The sequence below is a fragment of the Acanthopagrus latus genome, chromosome 14 (genome assembly GCF_904848185.1).
Source record: "Acanthopagrus latus isolate v.2019 chromosome 14, fAcaLat1.1, whole genome shotgun sequence".
NCBI classification, from domain to species: Eukaryota; Metazoa; Chordata; class Actinopteri; order Spariformes; family Sparidae; genus Acanthopagrus; species Acanthopagrus latus.
In genome coordinates, this window is record NC_051052.1 from 6,802,222 (window position 1) to 6,823,252 (window position 21,031).

Sequence of the window (21,031 nt, forward strand, 5' to 3'; positions counted from 1 at the left end):
TTATGCCCCTGGTCCACATTTGTTGTTCTGGAGACTCTTGTTGTAGCAGGAACAACACACCACATCCGCAGTTTTGGGTACTTTGCCAGGTGTTTATATGTCAGTCTGTCCTCTTTTCATCAACAGGAAATAGCCTGAAGATTGGTGTGGCCTCGGGTGATAATACAGTGATCACTACTGTGCAGTTACGGGTCAGAATGTGAAAATGTTGACGGGTATGATCCCCCTCGCGAGATGGTCTTTGGTATTAATTTGACTATTTTTTTCAACATGATGATGTTGTGTTTCTGGCCATCTGGTGTATGCAAGTTTAATGTTCACAAATTTTTGGCCTCCTGCAGGAAACACTTGGCTCTTTACCTGCTATATTCACCGACTGCTACCCTTACCTCTCTGCCATATATGGCTACAGTAGAGCACAGAAGAGCTGCGTGCTGCGTCTCAAAACCTACTTTTTTTGATTAAACCTAAACAGTGAGGTTGCGGGCCATAAACCAAAACAATGAGCTTAAAGATGCTAAAACCCCTCATAGAGCTGAAAGGAACCACAGCGCCAAATGACAGTTCTCTGTGGTCTCATCATTGCGAGTGACCCTGTGAACAATACACATGGTGGTTTGATATATTGCTACTATATCACAGGCACAGTCCGTGTGGCTTTAAATTAGAAGGACAGGATTGTATTTTCCTGTGAATTTTACGGCTGGGTCTACGTTATATCGGCAGAAAAGAGGGCGGCTAATCAGAAAATGGCTCGAGAAAATGCGGCGACGACTTAAATAACAGAGTTACTGAACACCTCCACTCCAAGGTCGAGATGTTAAATGGGCTCCAACTGTAACAAATCTTCGGCGACTCGCTCTGCCAGGCACACCGCCACGCAAACGACAACACAGCACATTCAGGGACAATGAGATGTCATTTATAGAATTGCACCCTTAGACAGCACCCAACAAATGGTGCTGGGGTGCTGTGCCCTGCACTCTATCACCAGTGACCCTTCCTCTCTCTCTCTCTCTCTCTCTCTCTCTCTCTCTCTCTCTCTCACACACACACACACACACACACACACACACACACACACACGTCAACTGGCTATTTCAACCCAGCCTCCAGTTGTGCGGCTAACCAGCGGCTATAAATCTGTCACGGTGAAGGTGAACATTACCACCCACCACTCCACTCTGACACAAGCACCCAGACACTAGGGTGCACAATTTGAGGTCCATTTGAGCAAATATATAAGCCTCACCATTACACCACTATCACACTCAACACTTGAGGGAATTTCCGTCCTCACGTCACTTCTGCTACCTTGAATTTGCTGCTAAGTGTCATGAAGGGTGCAATCTCGGCCTCTATGGAGGTGTGCGTCACTTTGATGATGGATAATTCCACCATGAAACCGTAATAGATCAGTTGGGTCCACTTACGTGTTGGCCGTGTTTTCTTCCTTCTGTGGATATGCGGCTACATGACATGATGCCCATGTTTTTCCAAAATGCCCAGTTAGCGTTCTGGGCATTAACCAACTTGTTATATCCTGTGTATTTAGTTCAAATATTGAAAAAAAAAAAAAACAAGTCCCATGTTGTGGTTTCACAGGGTTTGTGCCTGTTTTTTTATTCACTTTTGGAAGGAGCCAGGCAAGCCATTTCCAGATTTTGTGATATGCTAAGCTAGCTGGATGCTGTGTAAAAAACATTAGAGTGGTACTAATATTTTCATCATCACGTGTGTCTGGACTGGCGTGATCCCACGGCAAGACTGTCTGTAGTTTGAATTTTTTAAATAAAGTTGGGCCAGCCTGTCGTCATAAGTAAAACGGCCGTATAGATTGACTGAGGAAGTGGTACATTGTAAACTATACTTACATTTCCTGTTAGGTGGCGACGCCTAGTGGTTGTAGTGATGATTACAGCAGCAAAGGAGCAAGTCAGGTTGAAGCAGTAGAAGAAGGGAAAAGTCTGCAAAAAAGGGTCGGGTTTGAGGGACAAGCTTGGGCGCTGCACTCATGTGGGAAAGTGACGACATGTAACACAACTGCATGTGTAATGTACGTAACGTATGTAACTGAAGTTACATTGCATCAGTAATGTAGTTATTTTAACTGAAACCACAATGTTTTCCAGACCTAACAAGCTGAAGCCATGATAAGATCATTTTGTATGTAAAGGTTTAAGCTGCTAAGTAATTAGTAACGATGGATGTCAAATAAATTAAGTGGAGTAAAACTGTTAAATAACATTGAACTACTAACAAAGTACAAGTACCTCAAAACTGTTCTCGTGCAGTAATTGTATAAAGTTATAATGATATTGGTCAAACATAAAAAGGTCCCCTTTTCTTTTTTGCACTCCCTAAACATCAAAACTACACGTTTCTGTCACTGTGAGGATGCCAGGCAACTAGCAAAGAGTGTTTTCTTAAAATGTCAAGCTTATCTTAAGTTAGTGACAAAGGAAAAGCATCGTTAAATGTTAATTTGAAGTCAATATGTTAAAGGAATTAGACACATCAATGCCAATCTTACAAGCCAATCATCCTGAAAGGCAGAGAACAATACGTCTTTCTTCAGAGAACTCAGCGGGACCAGTTGTTAGTGAGGAGTTCATATAATATGAGTCATTACTTCTCACGTGTCGCTGGCTGCACGTCCTGTTGATAGTCATCTGATTTATAATCTTAGAGGGCAAACTAAACACGGCCGCCTGTGCTATTTTGACACAACACTCGATTCTTCTCCGGCGTGAGACTGGGAGGTCATGTTCGCATCGCCAAAATAAACTTAATTACACAAATAATCTGAGAACCCCAATGAGGTTTAGCCAATCTATATGTCAATGAAGCCGGCCGATAAGAGGCGGGAGGCGGTAAATAAGGCGTAAACGCAGCTTGTAACATTGTATGCTCGCGCCATGCGATACCGTGCCTCTTCCAGTAATTACCGCACCGCTCCTCCATCCCCGTTTGGAATTTGATCGCTGTCTGTCAGTGATAACACACTGTGCCAGATGGCTTATGCAGTGTGGCCTCGGCCCCTCCGCACTTCATTAGGGAGAGGGAGTGCACAGCAAAAGGTACTGTGCAGGGATGGATTAGCCACCGCGGCCCCGGCTCGCTCACTTCCACTCTGCCGTACAGCCTAAAGAGACTTATCCAAGCCTGCTGGGGCCGCAGAGGGTCTTCACCTTCTGTTCACGCTCCCGCTGTAAGAGCCTTCTGTTGGAGGAGGTGCACAGGAAGGGAAGAGGATTTGGGAGACAGTGATCTAGAGCACATTCACAGCTGTAGTTTGTTTTGAAAAGCAGGGAGATGGATAAGAGCCCGTCTCTCCATCTCGATAAGAGCAAATATGCATTCAGACGAGCTGAGCTACTGTGAAGCCGGGTGCCGTGAGCCGGGGGAACAGCACCCTCTTCCTGCGGCGTGCCACAAAAAACCCTCACATGCAGCCGAAAAAATGGCAGAGTGGATTCCAATAGAGATGTTAAAAGACGCAAGATATAAATAAACCGACGTCTGGTGTCTTCGAATGTTAAACACAGCTCTTGTGTAACGCTGATCTAATGGTAAGAATGTCATGGGTTGACCTGACGTAGGTTTAAACTGCTGCCGTAACAAGTTCCCTACTCATGGCAACGCCTTCTTTTTCCTTCTTTTCCCAGGATGAGTGAGCGATACACACAGATCGGAAGTAAAGGGGCTCTACTTGTAATGGTGCTTGTTATCAGTGTCTGGGAGATGACCCAACAAACGGAGGCCGCTACAGGTGAGTGCATCAAAACTAAATCGACATCTGGGCGTGTCTTATCTCTGAAGCGTCTTTGCTAAGCCCCACATCATCTTGTGGAATCACAGTCATGATGCTATTTTAGAAGTTCCAGAAGTCATGACAGCAGGATCATGGTAGTCTATTAACACTGGCAGACTACCATGATCCTGCGGCTTATGTGTTGTGTTGAGCCTGCCCACATCAGTAAAACAACCACTTAGGTCGGCTGTTAAAGCAGCTTATTATGGCCCCTATTTATCTTTGTTGCGCCTCCAGTGGCTTTACTTATTAATACGGCTGCAAGCGAGGAAAAGTATAAAGAGTAAGTATCAGTATCAGTAACGGCCGTGAGAGAGTCGCATCGGCCATATGTGATGCTTATTAGGATCAATGCAGTGGAATTCACTGTTGAAAATGGCATAATAGTCCATGAATCATAGTCATGATCTTTTGTGTTTTTTTCTTACCCCTGCCTGGTAAATGCATACATCTGTCAAGCTCTGCATGCAGTTTTTAAAGCAGGTTTAGTTCACCATAGAAAACCTTCTACAAGCCCAGCATGAGAGAAGCCTGGGATGCCATTATTAATATTATTATTTTTTTTTAGACCTGACAAAGCTTCAGAGCCAGAGAGGCATTAGACAGCTGGGTTTTTTTTCACAGTCTGAGTCATACTCCTTCTGAGTAGTAAACTGATACTGATGTGTAGAATCAGAGTTTCCCTTTAATATGTGTATTCCAGTAGAAATAAGGAACCGGAAAGGCTTTGAATTACAGGAATCCTACCAAGTGAAGTGCTGCCGATCGAACAAGGGAAACAAGTTGCAGAAATGTAATGTCAGCCAGAGACCAGTGAACGTTTAGCTGTAGGCGGTGTTTCTGGTCCTGTTAAATCATTCTGCAAAGGGTTCAGAAAGTGGGACCGCTGACCTCATGTCAGTAAAGAGCAACGTGTGGTTAAGACACCAGATTATACCATATATACCACGCTGCAAGTGTCGGTGCTCAATTCACATTTATTATAGGTCGATGTGCAGTGGAAGCCAGCAGATTAGTGACGAGGATGAGGAGAGGATGAAGAGAACCAAACTGGGAATGGCCTCACAGGAACAGATTGATACAAAGTTTCGGGATGTATAGGGCTACTGTAACTTTGCCAATGACACTCCCTTTAGAGCAAAGTGAACCAAGCACCGGTTCTGGGCTGGTGCTGGTTCAGAGTTGGTTCAACCTGCAAACCTTTTAAGAACCAGTCAGCTCTTCTTTTTTTTTTTTTTTTTTTGCATGGGAGCCACTGTATTGTAACATCATTCAGTTACTGTAACTGCTCCAATCTATTGCGGACTACATCGAGTCTTTACCGGTGTTGCTCCTGGCTTCGCATGCCTACATTGGCTGGCACTGACTGATCCTGGGACCACAGTCAGAACACTAGCTCTGGTTGTTAAAAATGGCAAATCATAAGCAGTTTTAGCTTAGCAACAGAAGGCATCTTGACTGGAAAGATCACAAATCACAAAATCCGATTTTTTTATGCGACTGCAAATCGACGTTTGCCCAGTCCCATCACGTGCTCATCGTCAGGTGGGCCAAAGAGTCCCGAAATGAGGCCAAAGTTCTCCTCCACCTCGAGACAAACACATTTTCACCACCGACAAACAGAACCCTGCAGGAAGCAATTGCACCTGCAGAGGCTTGTTTGCTTTGCTCATGGTGTCTCCATCCAAAACACGGTTAACCTGCTGCACCAGTGAGATCAGAGTCGCAAGACAGATGCGTGGAGGGAATTCTGCCACTTCTCCTGTGAGGTGTTCGGAAAAGGAATTCCTCACTATATAGCTTCACATGTGAAATGTCACCTCAGCGAGTGGGGGAGTTATTGGATTGAAACCTCCATTTTGGAGGTACGAGTCAAACTCGTCTCTCCTTGCCTCATTAAAAGTGTTGTTGAGTCGTCACTGGTAAACCCCACGGAGATCAATTATGGCAACTCAGCAACATTACAAGTAGAGGCCAACCCACATGTTTCATCACCGGGAGTCCCGCTGACAATACAAAGCCTCAGGTAATTGGTGGAGTGCAGGCAGCGCTGCTGCCGGACAGGATGTTCATTTGTGAGCATGATGGAGATCACGCATACCTCTCCTCTCTTTGTCGACCAATTAGCGTGGCACTTTGATGTGCACGGCTTTGATTGGCAGCGATCCCCACTCAAGGCACTCATCACTTCAGCGGGAAGTGGATCAGAATAATCTCACATGCAATTCGGTTTCTCTCTGATAGCCACCACAGCCCCCTAATTTCCCCAGGGTGTTATTTCTGTTGCTGTAAACCTGTTATCATTCAAGGGATGAAATGAACAGAGAAGCACGTCGGAAGAAAGGAAAAAAAAATAGAGAAAAATGTATTTCTTCTCAGAGAACATGAGAAGAGGACAAGGACCGAGCACGCTCTCTGACAAGCAGGGCATATTCAGTTCATTTCAGTGAGCATGTGCTAATGCACATAGGAGCTTTCACTTCTTGATGCATCCGGTTTGTGTCGGAAAAGACGGGATCATATTTACGGCATCAAACGCGCCTTCCTCCTCTCCGACAGTGATACATTCAGTTCGTTTGTCCTCTCTGATATGTGAAGAAAGAGGGTTTTGCCTTTGCGCTTTCTTGTCAGACACTGATGCTGCAAAGTGGAGTCCGCCCTGTTAAGAATGTGCTTGTTTACAACACAAACTTTAAAAGCGTCAGCTGTCATTTTGTTTAACTCTGTGCCTGTCCCTTATTGAGCGGAAGGCAGGCAGAGCAGAGCGAGGAGTCAGGCAGGAATCAGGCTCGCAAGTTGTGGGGACGTCTGATTTATTGTCATTAGCATCTATTGGTATCCATCCTTTGAGTTAGCTGCCGTTCCTGTGTTTTTGTACATGCCCTCCTCCCAATTCAAACGGTCCTTCCTTTCATGTTGTTTTTCAGCCTTCTGACTATTAATGCAATGCGCGCTGACAGGATGTGTTGGTATTCAGGGGAAGTCAAACTATTAAAACTTTGCTACCTTCCAAATCAGGAAGTTCAAAGCTCCATTTAAGCTGCTGCTTTGCAGTTAAAATACCCCTCCGTCCTCTCCATGTCGCTTCCAAAACTCCTTTCTTTTCTTAAAGCATTTATTCCTGTGCGTTCCCGAGCAGACAGCACCGCCTCTTTATGGAGTTCTCTGTCCTGATTGGATAAAGTGGGCAGGGATACCGGAAAATGTATTTTCTCTTTTACTGCGTGAGCGTGGACAGGAGAGACGTGGGTTACTTTGTTGAATTGTGTGCTTGATTATTCCAAATGTTTCCAACAATGTTCAAATGCCAAGAAATACATAATTTTGAAAGGTAATGGTGTACATTTGGTTGACTGACGATTGGTTCATATCGATATTTGCACAAATGTTTTTTTGGGAAACGCAGTCTCATTCCCAACACGTTAAACACTGATTGACCCAACAGACGATCCCAAAGCATCAGTACTTGTATCTCATGAACAGGCGCTTTAAACAGAGATAACAACTTTCCAACCTTTCCCCCACCAACTGTTTCTCTATGGCAATACAGCATTAGCAACATGGCTACAGCTAACAGCCAGGCTGCTGTCCGGAGCAAAAAAAAAGAATAAAGTAAAATACATGAGAAATACCAATTTGACCTGGAGATCCTAGTCTCAGCACTGTGAAAAGATTTTGTTACGTACTGATCAGATTAGTTGTCCCACTGGTAAGGGGGTGCTCATATCAACGGGGGAGCAGACTTTGACACAACACCGGAGCACTCCATTGAATTAATTCCAGTCCGCTCACTCCTGTTTTACCTCCGTTTTTCTATCACTCTTCTTCTTCACCTTCCTCACCACCACCACCACCAGCAGGGTTATTTTTCTTTTGCAGCACATTGTTATGCTATACCTGCTCACTATCCACAGGATAGTGACAGAGGAAAACAACGTCTCCTCTTGTAGGCTTTTCCTTCGTCCTGTAATTCGACCTTAAAGGCAACAACCCCCGTTGGTGGGCCAAGTGGCACAGTGAAAGCGAGGCCTTAAGGGTACCAGTCTATACCCAGGTGATGTCCTTTTTCTTCTGCGATTTAAACTGTGCAATCAATATCTACTTCAGAATGAGAGGCAAAGATCAGGCTGTGTCTGTTTACACACTTCACCTGCTAATAGAGGTGTAAAGAAACAAGCGTGGAATATTCCAGTTCAGTGAAGAAAAGGAGTCACGTACAGAGCTAAAATGCACAGCTGTGCAGTCACAGAGGAGATAGCGTTAATTCTCGGTGAAGAAGGCAAATTAGCACGTAATTCACACGCGATCATTCATGCAAAAACTGAGGGAGCGAATGAGACGTTAAATCGTCAGTTACACAGCAGGGGAACACCTCCACCTGACTTTTAGAGTGCTGCAATTCTGCGGACACGGAGCCTTCACGCTTAACTTCTGACCTTCAAGTTGTGCCAGTGTGATCCCCGCAGACGCATTACAGCCTCGAGTTTCAGTGTCTACAACGGGAAACCACTTAACAAGAAGTGAAGCACACAGGTTGCCGAGGGGGGAACCCGAACCTGAGTTGAATGAAATGCGTTTGACGGCTCATCATCAGTGTTTTTAGGCTCTCAGGTGATGTCGGCGAAGTTTGTCGGTTCACAGGTGTTTTCCTAACAGTTGTAAATGGCGCACCGACGTGCGACCTCGATGTCTGACTCCTGCATCAAGGATTCCTGCTTGCTCTGCACCTTCCGCTTTTCCGCACTTTGTAATAAAAATGACTTATCTGATGCACAAGACGCATCTTGCCAAGACAGAATAACACAGCTTGCACCCCCCGAGAGAACAGTAAGTAACAGTCGCAGACACGACAGGATCCCCATGTTAAACGTTACAATCAATCCACACGCTCAGTGTTTACAGTCGCATCGCGCCTGGCTCCCTGAATCTGATTTGTAACTGTGACTGAAGCGTTTCCTCATCCGACATTCTGCCAAACAAAGTCACAAATAGTTTGAGGGGGAAATCTGTTGGTTATTATTAACATAACAGTTGTACAGATCGTAGTTTAGAGGGAATCACCGTCAGTGAGCTCACCGTCATTTCTCCATACGAGACGCAGTATAGAGCCACGCCATGATTACATTATCATTCACAACAGCCTCGTGAATGATTCAAAGTATGCATCATTTGCAGTTTCCTCTCCGTCTCCCGAGACCCGCGTATAAAAGCTTCTCGAGCAGAGTGATTTTTGCAGTGTGCGGCGAGAGCCGGCCCCACGCTTCCCGCTGAAAGCACCTTCGGTTCAGAGGGTTCACTTAGAGGTAAACACATGACGCTGTCTGATAGTCAGCATCAAGTGTTAGTTCTCAGGGGTTGATCTGGATTTAATTGGCCTTAATAGCTCAACATTTTGTGGTTTAACAAGAGGTTACGTACACAACTATTCAGGCCGAGTAGCTTTCTGAAGTCTCCGCTGGTTGCCTGGCAACCTCACAGTGATGTTTCGTTCTTAACACATCCTCATATCTGAGTGACTGAAATGGATCAATATCCAGTGACTCCCTAAGCTATTAGCTTAGGGATATATATATATATCACAAAACATGAGCGTCAGAGAGCACCAGTGACAGGCGTACCAGTTCATCGTCATAGGCACACTGTTTGGTTAGGCTTGGGGAACATTGTGGTTCGGGTGACTTTTGCTTACACGTTGGACTAGAACGTGACTTTCTTGCTACTAAACTACCTCACCTGACTTCCTCCATTGCTGCTGTAATAATTACCACGGCCACCAGAGGTCACTGCAAGAAATGTAGAAACGGGTCACGATAAGCTGGTTTTACAGTTGACCTATTTGGCTGCTTTTCTGATGAGGATGGGCTATATTTTCAGAACGAATGAAACAAATCAGGTACAATATGTAAGCTGGTGAGCTTTACACATGCGAATTTAAAATGTAGAGTTGAGGTACAAAGTAGCATCATGCGGGAATACCAGTCGCTCAGTACTTTCTACCGCTGAATTTAAAACACTTGTACCAACTTCAACTTGGCAACGGCTGAACACTTGAACAGAGTTTGGAATGTGAAGATAAAGCACAGCCTTGAAGGTTCCTGCCTGCATGTGTCTTACTGCAGTGAGCCACCATCAATATAACGCAGCACAATTGAGAAATGTTCACCCAACCAAGCCTCCGTCTTTGTGATTGGTCTGCTGCTACTTCTGATTTAAAAGATTCTCGGTGTTGTATCCGTAAGTAACCTTGAGCTGTGTGTCAAACTACGCAGTGTTGAGCTCTTTGCTTTAAGGGAAGTGGGCCTGGAAAGGTTTCTGCGCAACCTAAAATAAGACCGAAATCTTACAGCGCTGACTTTACAGTCAAGCATGCACGTCAGACTCAGTCATAGTCACAGTAACGGGGCAATATTCTTCTTGTGATAACATATTGACTATGCGACAAAACGGTGCCAGGAACAGAAATGACAGAAGTAAAAAAAAAAAGTTTCAAAACTTCAAAATAAAGGCACAGGATAGGTAAAAGAGAGGGATGTAGTTGAAGAAAGTAATATTCCTGACAATAAATCCAAAATGTCTTTTCTTGTCGGGGTGAGCCCCAAAGTAAAAGTTCAGTCACACATGTATGTACACTATAGGTTGATTGATTACTGGCCCAGTCAATTAATGGATGTGATAGTCAGCATTTTTCTGATTATCATAATCATCATATGTTTTTTTAACATACAGTTAACTACAGTTATTGAATACACAGTGGTGTTAACACAGTCCTTGCTTCAGTGAAGTGGAGTAGTTCCTCAAAGCTGCACTTTAGTACAGTTTAAATGTACTTTTATACATTCCATCGCTAATTATTGTTACTGTTCATTTGTTTATTTATTAAATATATCATTGAGTCATTACTATTGATCTACACCCTGTCAACAAACAGCAGATTTAACAGTCAATCTTTATAACTGTCTGTTTTAAAGGAGACAGAAGAGAACATGATGATGGCAACCAGCTGTTTAAAGTGCAGCTTAAATGTTTAGGGATGAGGTTTAAAATGAGCTCGCAGAGGGTTGAAAGTTAAACTTTAGAGAGTGTCTGCGTTTTAGATGAGTTGTCTGAGATGGTTTGCGGTAATGATGTGTTATTTTGGATGTTTCCATTGCACTCGCAGCAGTGTGTTCATGACAGAATTAATTTATACTTCTTTATTTCAATCACTTTGTCTTAAAAAAAAAAAAAAAAAAGAAAGGAAAAAAAAAAGCATCTGGCTAATTCGGTCTCGTCTCTGTTTTTTATACTCTTGATTGGCCGTGAACAAGCAGCGACGTGCTTTCCAAACGGGGTTTTGTTTTCTCGGCGCCATGATTGACGCCCTCGCTCGCCGGGTGTGGGGGGGGGATTTGCCCTCCTCGTAAGAAGTGACGGGAGTGTGAAAAAACACCTACCGCTCTCTCTGTCTATATGTAGTCTGACCTGTTGTGGTCATATGTCGGTTCCCTCTGACTGCAGACACTGTTTCTACACCCTGTGCGAAGACTCGTCTCTGTCTCGGGCTGTGTGTGTGATTCAAAGCACTTAACAGCATGAAACATAATTAAAAGAGACATTGTTATTTTTCTTTTGTTCCCTTGTTATTTTCTAGAGCTGCCTCTCAACTGTACAGGATTTTTTTTCCCCCTGCTTTACCTGCAGGCAAAAACAATGCAACGTGCCCGAGGGCTTTTGTTTCTAACCTGGAGATGCTCCGTTATGTTCTCTTCAAATGCAAATCCCCCCTTTTTCCTTTTTACTGTAAAACTGTACAATTAGGTAACAGCAAAAGAAAAATAATCCACTGGGGGATGGAAGCTAGGTTTCCCAGAGTCATCACACCATATTTTTTTTGTTTTATTGTCAAACATTATCCTGAAAATCTTAAAAATCAGAAACAGAAAACGATATAGAAGAAAGCAAAATTCCCCAAGCTCCTACCCCCAGGTTTTATTTTGACTCACTGAAGTGAAATCTTTTCTTCTTGAAAAGCCATTTGATGTCATTTAAAATCGTTTGTTCTTCAGAGCTACTTAAGAGGGGAGGAAAAAGTCATGTCATCCCCAGTCTAAAACGTGGTTTGGAGAACAGCAGATAAAACCAGGCTGCTGGGTGGACAAAGAACGTTGAGACCAAGACAAACCCTAAATCCCCAAACTGTCTCAGAAAACTGCACACGAGACCAGATCGTAGAATATTTGACGTCGTCAAGAACGACTGTGTGCGCACATCAACAGATTTATCTACAGACAGACTTTATCAACAGATAAAAGATTATTTGCTGATTGGTTCCAAAAAAAAGGTTTAGTTTAGATGAGGACAGTGTTTGATTTGGATAAAGTGTGGCAGTTTTTGCAACACATTAACGTTTCTGATGTGTATTTATGTTCCCTCGGTGTCACGGGGAGCTCATGGAGAAAATTATTAGCATTAGCGGCAGGTTATTATAAGACTGCAAATTGGCCACGCGTTATGAATAATGACTACCTGGTAGCGATGGGATGAAGAGGAGGTGTTTCGTACACCGGTGATTTCGGGCTCATTACTGAGGGATCCCTCCAGTCACACACTTCTTAAAGGACGCAGTACAGTGGTTTCTAATGGCTCGTTACCCGTTAATCAGGGAGAGTGTCTGCGCTGATTGCAGATGTGCGACCATGAAATTATTTTACTTATCGTTTTGTTCATCATAGGATCGAGTCCTGAACAGTTTGCGATCGGCACGTGGATTTATTAGAAATGTAGCTTTAGACGCAATGCTAAAATCACATAGTGGTCGTCATAAATCCTGAGGACCGGCAAACGTGCCGCACCTCGGCCCACTCCGAAGTGGGCTAACGTGGTTCTGTCACAGCTGGAAATTGTCTCGTTAAAAGATTCACTGGTGTGACTGCTACAAATGTTGAAACCCGGCCTCCAACACTGGTAACTGAAATCCAGCTCACATACATGTAATCTGAATAGGACTTGAAATGTTATAAGAAGGCTGATATGATATGTGTGAGGTACAGTTACTGAAAATTACAATTCCAACCTTTTATTCTGGTGACTGAGCTGTTAGGTGAGAGAGACGTTTCAGAAGGGGAAGGACGGACCGACCTCCTGCCGAACCAGCACTGTGATCCATACAGCCACTTTTCTAAACACGACTGAAAGAATCTTTTAGGCGAATACAAAACCAAGACCATCTCAAGGACATTACCGAGTACAGTTTGGTGGAATGTGAAACTTTCAGTTGGGTGGTTAATCAACCATTTTTGGGTGAACTTATCCTTTAATAGGAAAGTTTTTTTTGTTTTTGGTTTTTTTTTGAAAAAGTGTCCAAAGCTCTGAGTAAATACTGTCACCGTCCCACTTTACCTTCCACTAACTCACACTCTCCAGCTGCGTATCCCTCTGCTTCTCGGATTTTTCATGCACGGATCATTTTATTTCATTCATTTGTGGTGTTCTGCCTTCTTTTTTTCTCTCTCTCTCTCTCTCTCTCGGCGGTGTCAGTGGAGACGCAGACAGGAAGCATGTGCAGAGAGAGAGAAGGAAAGCACAGGGGCCCCATCAGCCGGAATCAGAGCGGGGATGTTGCAGCCATATGGTTTATTTCTTAACCACTAGGCCACCAGGATGCCTCGGAATCCCGCTGTTAGAATTTCACAGCGTCGCGCCTTATAAAACTTTCAAACTCACAAACCTACGACAACACGACTGCAGCAGCAGCAGTGCGTCCAGGTCCGGAGGGATCCGCTCTGCCACAGCCGCAGCAGGTTTAAAAAGCCGGACTGTGGGTTGGACCGACGGATTCCCAAGTGAAATGCTTTCCTCTGGATCTGCTTGCTGGCGTGGGGGAGGCCGAGTAGGCATCCAAGAAGAAGAACTCCGAATCCAGTCAGACAAACCGCAGCCTCTCAGTGTGAACCATGTCCTTCAGAGAGATATTGGCAGCCCTCGTCTCACGTCTGAAGCATCTCGGCTTGCTGTGTGTTTGTCTTTCATATCTTTTCTCGTCCGGGGCAGAGCATGAGTAAGCATCCCGCTACTCCGGGCAGACTACCTGCATTATTTTTGATGTACGAGGGAGGACAGGCCAGGGGAGGGGGGGCGTGAGCGCTAGAGCAGACATGCTATCAAAAGTTGAGGCCATGATCAAAATAGAACTTTCATTTCCTGTCTGTCTTTCTGCCTTTATTTTATTTTATTTTTTTAAAGTATTTCTTCCAGCCTGCTGTGTGCTCGTGGTGAATATGAGATTCCCAGTTAATTTAAATGTCATGTTTCGTGAAGTTCTAAATATAAAGCTAACAGGTAACCCCCCCCCCCCCCCCGGAGGTATTGCGATGGTCAACAGTTGCTGAACATCTCTGTCAGATCTAATATCATTCAGTCACAGCAGAGCAGCTGACTCCGCCGCTGACGCCGCGGCGGCTGGAGGAAGGGGGCCGCCGACACGCAGCGGGCCCGAGTGAAGACGTAATTAACTGGGTTCAGTCGAGCCGCTACAGTACGGACAGTTATAGGGCCAGTTTCACGCAGTCGTCTCAGATTTACTGTTTACTGCGGCAGCTGTGAGTATCTCAGCAGAAGGACACCTCGAGAAAATGTCACATGCAATTAAAAGAGAATGGAGCAGCTCAGGCTCTAAATAATTCAGACAATGGAGCGTGATCTGAAAATTGGCTCCAAAAGAGTGCAGCGCTGCACTTTCCCCCCCGTCCCACATCTGAATTTTTCTTTTTTTAAGGGACTGCTGCCTGCAGGAGGAAGTCTGGAGGGGTATCAGTTCCAGTCATGCCCATCTTTCACCTCTTATCTCAAAGATACCTTTTTGCCATTAAATACAATCATACTCTTGATGACCTGTACAATGCCAGATCCTGATTGGCTACATTATCGACTTAAAGCTGCTGCTTGTACTGAAGAGCCTTAAAAGAGACCCGTCGACAGTTCTACAAAAGAATAATGTACCATCCATAATCTGTAACTCAGCAGGCTAATAATACCAGGAGTGCCAGGTGCAATGTCCCCCTCACAGCTTTTTATGAATCTTTTTATGTTTATTTTATTTTATTACCAGACATCCAATGGAGAGGGGACAGAGGCACATATGCTGTAGTCTAAGAAGCTCATACAATATGTCCGTTACTTGCAATCTGAATGCAAAAATAGTGAAAAAATAGTGAAAGCAAGGAGAAACTGCCATAAAGGCCGTGTCCTGCCATGTGTACATACACATCTGACAGTGGATGCATAGACATGGGAGAGGAACAGAAACGGTGAAAATGCATTAGGGAACTTATATTGGGAAATTTTCTTTTTTGGCAACAAAATGGACAGGGACATACAGGGAAATGCTCTAAGTAAGGGATTACTTCTATGAAAATGTAACTCAGTAACGGATTACTTTGCAAAGATAATCTGTTTACGACAAAACAGTTAATCTGAGTCTTTTACCAGCCCTGAAAATAGTTAAAGAATAATTGATGTGGTGGCTTCAGGGAGAAACGTAAAGGTGTTTTGTTGGAGGCAAACAAACAGAAGTCAAGTTTACTTTCAGTGTTTCTTATCAATGTTCTGTGTAGCCTGCAGACCGCATCACCAAGACGTCGTGCCAGCAAGAAAACTCATTTCCGGGTAGACTGGTTGACTTGCATTGGGAGATATGTGAAAAGAAACACGCCTGCTCATTTCTGTCGTCATGTTCAGCCACAGCTGCAGCGCAGAGCTGTTACACTGTGTTGCGACCTATCTGACGTTTCTGCCAAGTTTATTTTACACACTGTGTCGCTTTGCCAGCGCCTTCGATATCTACACGGTTGCGGCGTCTCAGACTGGCTGCCAGTTTAGGGAAATCTCAAGCTGGCATTTTGTCTAGTCTGCGGCCAAACACTCTCCAATGTTAGAACAGGTGTGGTTATTAATTAGATATTAAAAGATCAAACATGCATTTTAGACAGATGACTGAGCTTCAAACTGTTGTCTCTTTTCAGGTCAAGAAATAACACTGTGGATGTGATAGTGATGCTCTTTGGCCAAGAAATAAATAATGAGAATAAACTGGACAAAGAATTTAAAAAAAAAACGTATAACAAAACACCTTTTTGGAGCTTACACTTTTTATTTCTCTTTCTGACTTTATGGAAGTGGAAAATAAAGGGTGTAATACCCCTTTAAATTTGTAAAAAGAAAATCTGTCAGATCAAAAAAACAACTGTGAATCAATGAATCCACCCCTAAAAAAAACTTTATGCCACTCAAACAAAATGACACAGAATATATGCATATGCAGAAGGGGAATGGAAGCCTTAGTAATAAAAGACCTATTTAAAAGGAAATTGGTAGTCTGCTCTCCCTGGTAATTTTCTGATGAGAGGGATACAGAGCAGGCTACAGAGACTCAAGAGAAATATTCTACAGGGACTCAAACCAAGGCCGGCAGCGTGGGCGTGTGGATGAGGGTAATAACCGCTGCACCGCCACTGGATTGAATCCTTTTTTTTTTTTCCTTCTCTCTGATTATTCCATCTCTCCTGTCATTTTTTTCCCTCCAGCAGCGCATCATGTCCGGACAGGCACCTGCGAAGTGGTGGCGCTGCACCGCTGCTGCAACAAGAACAAAATCGAGGAGCGGTCGCAAACCGTGAAGTGCTCCTGCTTTCCCGGGCAAGTGGCCGGCACCACCAGAGCCGCCCCGTCGTGCGTAGATGGTACGATCCAGCTGAATATTTCATGGGCTAGCTTCTCTTCTTTTTTTTTTTTCTTTTTTTTGCTGATACTCCTTCCCCACAAATCTTGAGGATTATCGCTGAGGTCATCGATTAAGGTTGCAGACCAACTCACATGAGTGCAGTTTTCCTCTATAGCACGCTGAGGTCATTAATGAATTGTCACAGGTTGCTGTTTTTGGGCAATACTGGTAATTACATGATGGATTACACTGTGATTTTTACTAGGGCACTATGGAAAACATCATCTTCTATGCATTGTTTTCAATGGACTGGTCTTAACTGCATGTGATGAGAATGCCATTTAAATGTCACATGGCATCTTTAATGAATTTGTGATTATATTCTTATTTAATTGTTTGGTCTACAGAATGTCAGAGGGATTAAAGTGTAAACTGGTCTCGTGGCTTAAAGGCTCTGACAGGTGCTGGAGGGGCAGTCATGGTGCTGCACACTAGAACCGACACATTATATTCAAATATATTCACATTCGCTTCCAGTCAAAGAACAAAACATGAATATGATGTGGACTGCATATGTTCCAGTAATTAGCCGCATAGTCAGGCTCAAGAGTACTACGAGCAGCGTCCCATTTCCTGTGTGGGCTGCAGAGCCGGAGAACAGGGGAGACAGATTTGACACAATGCTACATAAACACTGAGTCTATGCTAAACATCAGGCGAATGCTGTCAAACACGATTGTTTTAAAAATATCAAACTAGAGCGTATAGTGCATAGTATATATATGTCTGTACTGTGTGATATTATTATATATATATCATTATATAGAATGAGCTCCCAAAACCATGTTGGAAGAGAGAAAAGCTGGCTACTCAGACCAGTAAAACAGCCCGTTTGTCTCTTCAGTCATGAAAATCAAGCCATGATGATATTTCTGCTCCGATGAACACTACATAGTGCACCTTTAAACCAACGGGATCAGCCTGTCCAACCTCTCAAGTTTCTCAGCATCAGCGCAGTGACAATCTTGAGATCTGTGTGTTTTAGTCTGTATTTAAAACAGACAGGTGTTAGATTTTCTTCCTGCTGCCGAAGAACGCAATGCGACTTTCTCACGAGGCATTTAAACGAAGCCTTCCCCGGTCATGAACATAAGAGCGGCATGACAGACTGAACTGAGAGTTCTTAGAGTGGACGGAGGAGAACGCATTTAAATCAGATCAGCCATTTGTCCGACCGAGAATCCAAAACCCAAAGATATTTCATTTACAATGTTTGCTCGATGTCCGATACAGTTTATTGATCGTTCAACAGCGCAGGGTTGTACAATGAAATGCAAGTTGTAGTCCCTTTATGCTACTCACCAAACAAGAGTTATGCAAAGGACGAATAAATGATAATGATTTAAAACAATGTCACCATCATCATAGATCAACCGAATTATACACAGGATTTCTAAGAACCTGAATTGGCCAAATTTATGGCCAAATGATGTCGCTAGCCAAGATTGTGTGACAACTGTGTTTCTAACTTAAAAGATCGACTTCAAAACCATACAGAAACAGTAACGATAACACTAATTCTCCAGTAAATCAATTCAAATCGAGCCCTCAGTGTTCAGAATGCGACGCTGTCCGCTGCGCCGTCAGTGACAGTGCAGTCAATGATCCTGACAGTCTCTTAGCATGTTAATGTGCGAGGGCCCAGACTCGGCTGAAGTGGCTGCTCCGCGTCTGGCCTGAAAAAAAAAAAAGGCGCTGGTTTCTGGCTAAGCCGCGGACCCAATCGTGTTTGACCTATTCCTTGACATTTTAGTATTGACATTTTCTGCAAATTAGAGCTGCGAGTCGGCGGCCTCAGTTTAAAGCTCCGCGGGTGATCTCAGAAAAGGAAATGATCAGCACTTAACCTTTTAATTATTCTTTCTTCTGCGACCAAGGGATTAGCTTTAACTCAGCTCGGTGTGAGGCGATCTCCTACTTATATGAAGATAAATGAACCTCCACCTGAGAAAACTTGAACAGTTTTGAATGGGTCACGCGGCGAGGTGGCCGCAGACGGAGAATTTTAATGAGCAGAGGCTGGAGAGAAGATGTCTGGCTCGCGGTGACTTTTGACTTCTGTCGCCATCGAGCGCAAACGTCATGAGAAAAGTATCATTACTGAGAAAAATGATGAGCAATGCTAGGTAACGTCTGTCAGTATTGCTGGACTGCAGTCGCCTTGGATGCGTTTTAACCTGATGCTCTAGGTAAACAAGATATTACTGATTTCACATCGGGTTATTTTCAAGTCAGACGATTAAAATATCGTACACTAGGGCAATTCTTTGGCACTACTGATCGTACGCTGTAAGGGAAGCTAAGCTAGCACAACCACCGGCAAGCTAATCTGTTAGCATGTAATCCACAGGGGCTGTGGGTTTTGCCATTTTGTTTTATGGGTTTTTTTTATTTATATACAACAATAGATGCATTCATTACCTGATATTTTGCCTGCAAGACATTTGGAAAAATGTTAGCGGGAGACCTTTGCTGTGCGACAGCCCAACACTTAAGTATTTTTAGGGAAATCCTGTTTATCACAACTGAAATATAGAAACTAGGGGTGGAAAAAAAATTCAGAGAGATGCATTATGGGATAGTTTGATAGTTCCGGTGAGAAGACTGATACCAATCTCAAGTTTGTATAGTGAATATGAAGCTCTACTGCTAGATGTCGATTAGCTTAGCATAACAAAGACTGGAAACACAGGAAAACAGCGAGGCTGGCCATATGTATTAAAAGAAGAGATCTACCTATACCAGCACATTTAAGCTGTTTGCTTTATTTGTACAAATGTCAAAGTGTTATCAAATGACAACGAGCCCTTATTTTCTTTTCTCGGCCCTTCAAGGTCATTGCTGTGCCTCCACATTCTCCAAAACCTACAGCGTACACAGCCACTCCACACTCAATGTTCAAACTAAACTGTTAAGACACGAAACGCTTAAATATAGAAGGAAAACCTCCGCTGAGCATCCATTTCTTTGTAAAAATCAAATCATGGATTTGCTGAAGAAACTCTGAAAGAAAGTCACATATTGACAGTCAGACAGAGCTCAGAGGTTCGGTTTCCAATTTTGCGCTCAACTTCGAAACGGCATCTCAGTATCTGCTGTAGTGTTTGAGCTAGCTAATGTGGCACTCTTGCCAGAACTATGTACTTTGGCCGCGCTCCAAACACACCGAGCCGGAGACGCTCGCATTGTAATCTCCAGCGCTGGCACATGATTGTAATTAAGGCATTTTTAACTTGATTGAAAGATAGACGCTTGGGTTTCTCAACAGTTTCTTTTCTTTTTTTTTTTTTTTTAATAGAATACAAAACAGACGACATATCAGCGTGGGCTCAAGTGGCACGCCAATTAAATTCACAAATGTGCGAGTAAACACTTCTTTTGCGTTCATGAATGCGAGCCCAAGGTCGAAGCGGAGACGTGAAGCCATTTTACAGCCAAAAATATGAAAAAAAAAAAGTCAAATCAATGAAAGCATAAACTGTCTCTTTGCTCCCAGATGTTCTCAGTCCGAGCTGCCTCTCCGTGTTTTTTTTTTTTTTTAAAGCACCATTAGCTGCTAAGTGAAATGTATCCCGTACACTTTGTGTATGTTTGGTTATCAATACTCCCATTTCATTTCACGAGAAGCCTTTGTGGCTTTTTAATAGCCGCCGGTACACAACCACCATCTGCCTGCAGTTGACCTGATGCACGCTTTATGCCGTGCCGTTGCTATAACCCCGGCTGTGTGGTGCAGATTGATTCCCTCATGTCATAAAGTATCCATTCTCTAATATTTAGTCTAGTGAGGCTCCCGTGTTATGCGTGGATTATAATAACCATCCTCTTCATTAAGAAGAACACTAATGCGGGTGGAGGGGAATGTGGAACGTAGATAATGACCTCTGTAATATGCCAGATTTAAATGATGTCTTGTACAATGGAGCACCAGGAGCTTAATGTTCCCTTTTATTGGATGCATCCGAGGAGGTGCTCTGGCTGCAGCTGAAGGGTTTCTCCTCCGACGGCCGGCGTCGCATCCCTCTCCTGTTCCTACCTTCAGCACATGGATATTTATGACGGGGCCCTCGACACCCCGTGTGATTAAACACTTCTAAAAGAGTGTTGCCAGTCAGAAAACAAGTCTTACATCACTCACCCGGGACAGCTGTCAAGATGTGTGACACGAGCCGACGAGAGCTGCGATGATTCTGATCAGTGTTTGAGGACGCGCCTCGTTTTAGGCTCCTGTAGCACAGCTACTCGTCAGCCTGGTCAGTGGCCCTATGCCCAGAGTTTGACACTGCAGGCACCAGTCTAGCGTCGCCTCACTGAGAGCCCCTCTGGCGCAGTGATATAAAAGCAAAGCGGTTGGATGGGTCATACACTGGACTTTCTATCTGAAGAACAGGGTTGATGTCCAGGTGGTTTTTGTGCCGAAACCTAACCGAAATATTAAAAAGAACATTGTCACTAAATGT

General features: G+C 43.8%; 1 protein-coding gene across 5 annotated transcripts in view; it reads left to right on the forward strand.

The window, feature by feature from the left end:
* LOC119032094 (chemokine-like protein TAFA-2) overlaps positions 1–21,031 on the forward strand; it is a 65,175-nt gene that overhangs the window by 38,312 nt on the left and 5,832 nt on the right. For 4 of the 5 annotated variants that reach the window (XM_037120886.1, XM_037120887.1, XM_037120889.1 and 1 more), the window contains 2 exons: positions 3,669–3,772; positions 16,375–16,530. In XM_037120886.1, the coding sequence (XP_036976781.1) occupies positions 3,670–3,772; positions 16,375–16,530 (259 nt within the window). In that variant the 5' untranslated portion in view covers position 3,669. The remainder of the gene's footprint in view (positions 1–3,668; positions 3,773–16,374; positions 16,531–21,031) is intronic. The other variant, XM_037120890.1, reaches the window with a different exon arrangement.